The sequence below is a fragment of the Benincasa hispida genome, chromosome 6 (assembly GCF_009727055.1).
Source record: "Benincasa hispida cultivar B227 chromosome 6, ASM972705v1, whole genome shotgun sequence".
Classification (NCBI taxonomy): domain Eukaryota; kingdom Viridiplantae; phylum Streptophyta; class Magnoliopsida; order Cucurbitales; family Cucurbitaceae; genus Benincasa; species Benincasa hispida.
Window position 1 is genome coordinate 45643417 of NC_052354.1, and position 2856 is coordinate 45646272.

The 2856-nt window shown below is 36.0% G+C and overlaps 1 protein-coding gene across 1 annotated transcript; it reads right to left on the minus strand.

Moving 5' to 3' along the window:
• Window positions 1–1456: 1456 nt before the first annotated feature.
• On the minus strand, window positions 1457–2195 carry LOC120079263 (uncharacterized mitochondrial protein AtMg00810-like). The gene is made up of 2 exons (XM_039033421.1): window positions 2106–2195; window positions 1457–1969 (listed from the first exon to the last, which is right to left on the minus strand). The coding sequence occupies exons 1-2, from the start codon at window positions 2193–2195 to the stop codon at window positions 1457–1459; spliced, it is 603 nt and encodes a 200-aa protein (XP_038889349.1).
• Between the last annotated feature and the right edge of the window lie 661 nt (window positions 2196–2856).

The following is a 2856-nucleotide window of genomic DNA, read 5'->3' on the forward strand; positions in this document are numbered from 1 at the left end:
GAAGAAAGTAAGGGTTATTATACTGTTCAAGAACGGATGAATTTGAAGCTCGAGTATTCTCCATGGAGTTGGAGTTTTCTAAAGAAGTAGGGTTCTCGTTTCTCGGCATGGAGAAGATGGAGGGAAAATTTTTTTTGGAGGAAAGAGGTTTTTGAGTTATTGCTCTGATACCATATTGGGCAAGAGTAAATAAAATCTCGCTTATCTTATTTATTAATCAGAAGGTCTTTATATAGGCATTTACACAGTGGAAAGCAAGATAACAAATTAATGACATTTATAACAACTCTTTTAACTAATCTTTAAGCCTAATACAAACTAATGGATTTGGAAAAAATAGTTTTTAATGAATCGTTATCTCCTTTTCTCTTTCTCTTCATCTCTTCAACCTCTCTAATCAGTGTGTGTCGGCAACCGTCGTCGCTAAACCGTCCGTGACCGTTGACAACCCTGGCTGACTAGTCGTCAATGGCTTTTTTTTTCCCTTTCCTTCTTCCTCTGTCTCCCCTTCTTCCTCCCAATATCCTTGGATTTTTGTCCATCATTTCCCTTCTTCATTTTCCTCTTTCTCGTTCTAGGATCATTGGATATACTTTGCTGCGGGCCGCCTATTTCCCACCATCCACCGTGGTTGGTCACCCACAGTCGGTAGCTAGCGGTTGTTGTTTATTTTTTTCCTCCTTATTTTTCCTACTTATGATCCCCTTCTTTCACTCTAAACTTCCACTCGATTTCTCTTTCGGTTCACCTTCTTCATTTCCAATAATAAAAAAAGAATTCCTTGTCTAGGAGCTCCAACCCTAAAGTAGGATGTCGATTATGTTGGTTGTTGGTCATTACATTCTCTTTGCCACCTACTACCCGCCTATAAAAATTAGAAGAAAAAGTAGGGTTTTCTTATGAATCAAATATACTAAATGATATACGCACTAGGTAGGGTAAATAATAAGAGAATAAGTAAAAGGTTAATCTACCCTTAAGATAAATAATAATAAAAAAATACGTTAACATCCCCGACAAATTCATGATGCCACAACAATAAGCATTGAGTTTGTCATACAAAAAATGGAAGTGCGAAGTGGAGCGTTCCTTAGTAAACATATCATCAATCTGCAAGGAAGAGGAAATAAATGACAATGAAAATGATGACGAGTGACAACACAATCAATCTTAATATGTTTGATTCTCTCATGAAAAATTGAATTACATGGTATCTAAATAACACTCTACTGTCACAATATAATGGAGCAGGATGACAAAAATAAACACCCATATATGTAAGCAACCAACGTAGCCAAAAAATTTCACAATTAGTCGAGGCCATGACACATACTCGGCTTCTGTAAAAGACTGAGAAATAACACTTTGTTTCTTACTCTTCCACGAAATAAGAAAATCACAAAAAAAAAAAATTACAAAATCCAGTGGTTGACTTGCAATCCATAAGATCACTAGCTCAACGTAATTCTAAAGATGATATGGAAGGAAACAAGAGACTTTGAAACTGAGTGCCTTGAAGGTACCTGAGAATATGAAGGACAACAACCCAATGAACTGTGGTAGGAGCAGTGATAAATTGGCTAACCACATGAACAACATGCACAATATCTAGATGAATCACAGTGAGGTAAACCAAACTCCCAACAATAGTGTGATACAAGTTGGGATTTGACAAATGAAGTCCATCTGATGGAGAGTATCGAGCATTGGTCTCAAGAGGAGTATCCACAATTCTATTGTTAATGAAATGAGTACTCTCAAATAGCTCACCTATAAACTTTGACTGATATAAGAGATAACCTTTTGAGGGACATGCAACCTCAATACCTAAAAAGTAACGTAGTGCCTCCAAGTTTTTCATTGCAAAACAACGAGATAACTCTAATTTCAAATATTCGATTCCAACACAATCATCACTAGTAATAATCATGTCATCAACGTACAACGACAATAAAAATATGGCTTGAACCTGTACACTTGACAAATAATGCAGAATCAAGATAACAAGAAATAAAACCTAGTGAAGTGATTATCGTGGATAACGTTTCGAACCGAATACGAGGTGCTTGTTTAAGACCATAAAGTGCTTTATGAAGCCTACACACTTCACCGGGTTGGTGGACAACACTAGGAGGAAGAATCATATAAACTTCTTCGTGAAGATCATCATTCAAGAAAGCGTTCTTTACATCCATCTGAGATATTTTTCATCGAAAAATTGAAGCCATTACAATAATAGTGCGAATAGTAGTCATTTTTGTAGGTGTTCATGCAAGAAAACTTAAATAAAACACAAAGTAAATTGCAAAGAAATTAAATGGAGGTTGGAATTCGTGATAAAAAATGACCTAAAATTCGAGTTGTATTTATAAAATTCCCATAGCATAGCTATGCTCTTGTCGTAGTGTAAGCCCCTAGCGTAACGACACCCAATGTTACACTCTCCAGATGATCAGGCGTGCGCACGAGGTTGAAGTTTGGTCTGTAACGACCCGACTCCTTAGGACTCAAGCTATGTCGTTACTACAAACATGCATGCATGGAATTTAAAACGACACCTTTTCATAACTAAATAAATATCGAATAAATGATGTCAATTAAAAAGTTTCATTAAAAACTAAATAATTAAAAATCCAAGCAATAGGGTACCCATAAATCATAAAAACAAATCTAGAAAACTTCAAAGTCTGAACGGTGAATACCAAAATGATGAGTTCTAGACATTAAGGCTAAAAATTTAAATGCAAGAAAAGAAATCATGAAACATGAGCGGAAGCATAAGACTGGTCCCAATGGCTCGATCACGAATTCTGCTTGTCATTTGCTAGCGCATTCTTACCCTTACCTGAAACATAA

Bases quoted from the DNA above. Each gene is read 5' to 3' on its own strand.
- LOC120079263 (XM_039033421.1), bottom strand. From the start codon at position 2,195: ATGGATGTAAAGAACGCTTTCTTGAATGATGATCTTCACGAAGAAGTT. The intron at 1,970-2,105 runs GTGTGTAGGCTT...TCAAGTGTACAG, and splicing joins TTGTCCACCAACCCGGTGAA to GTTCAAGCCATATTTTTATT.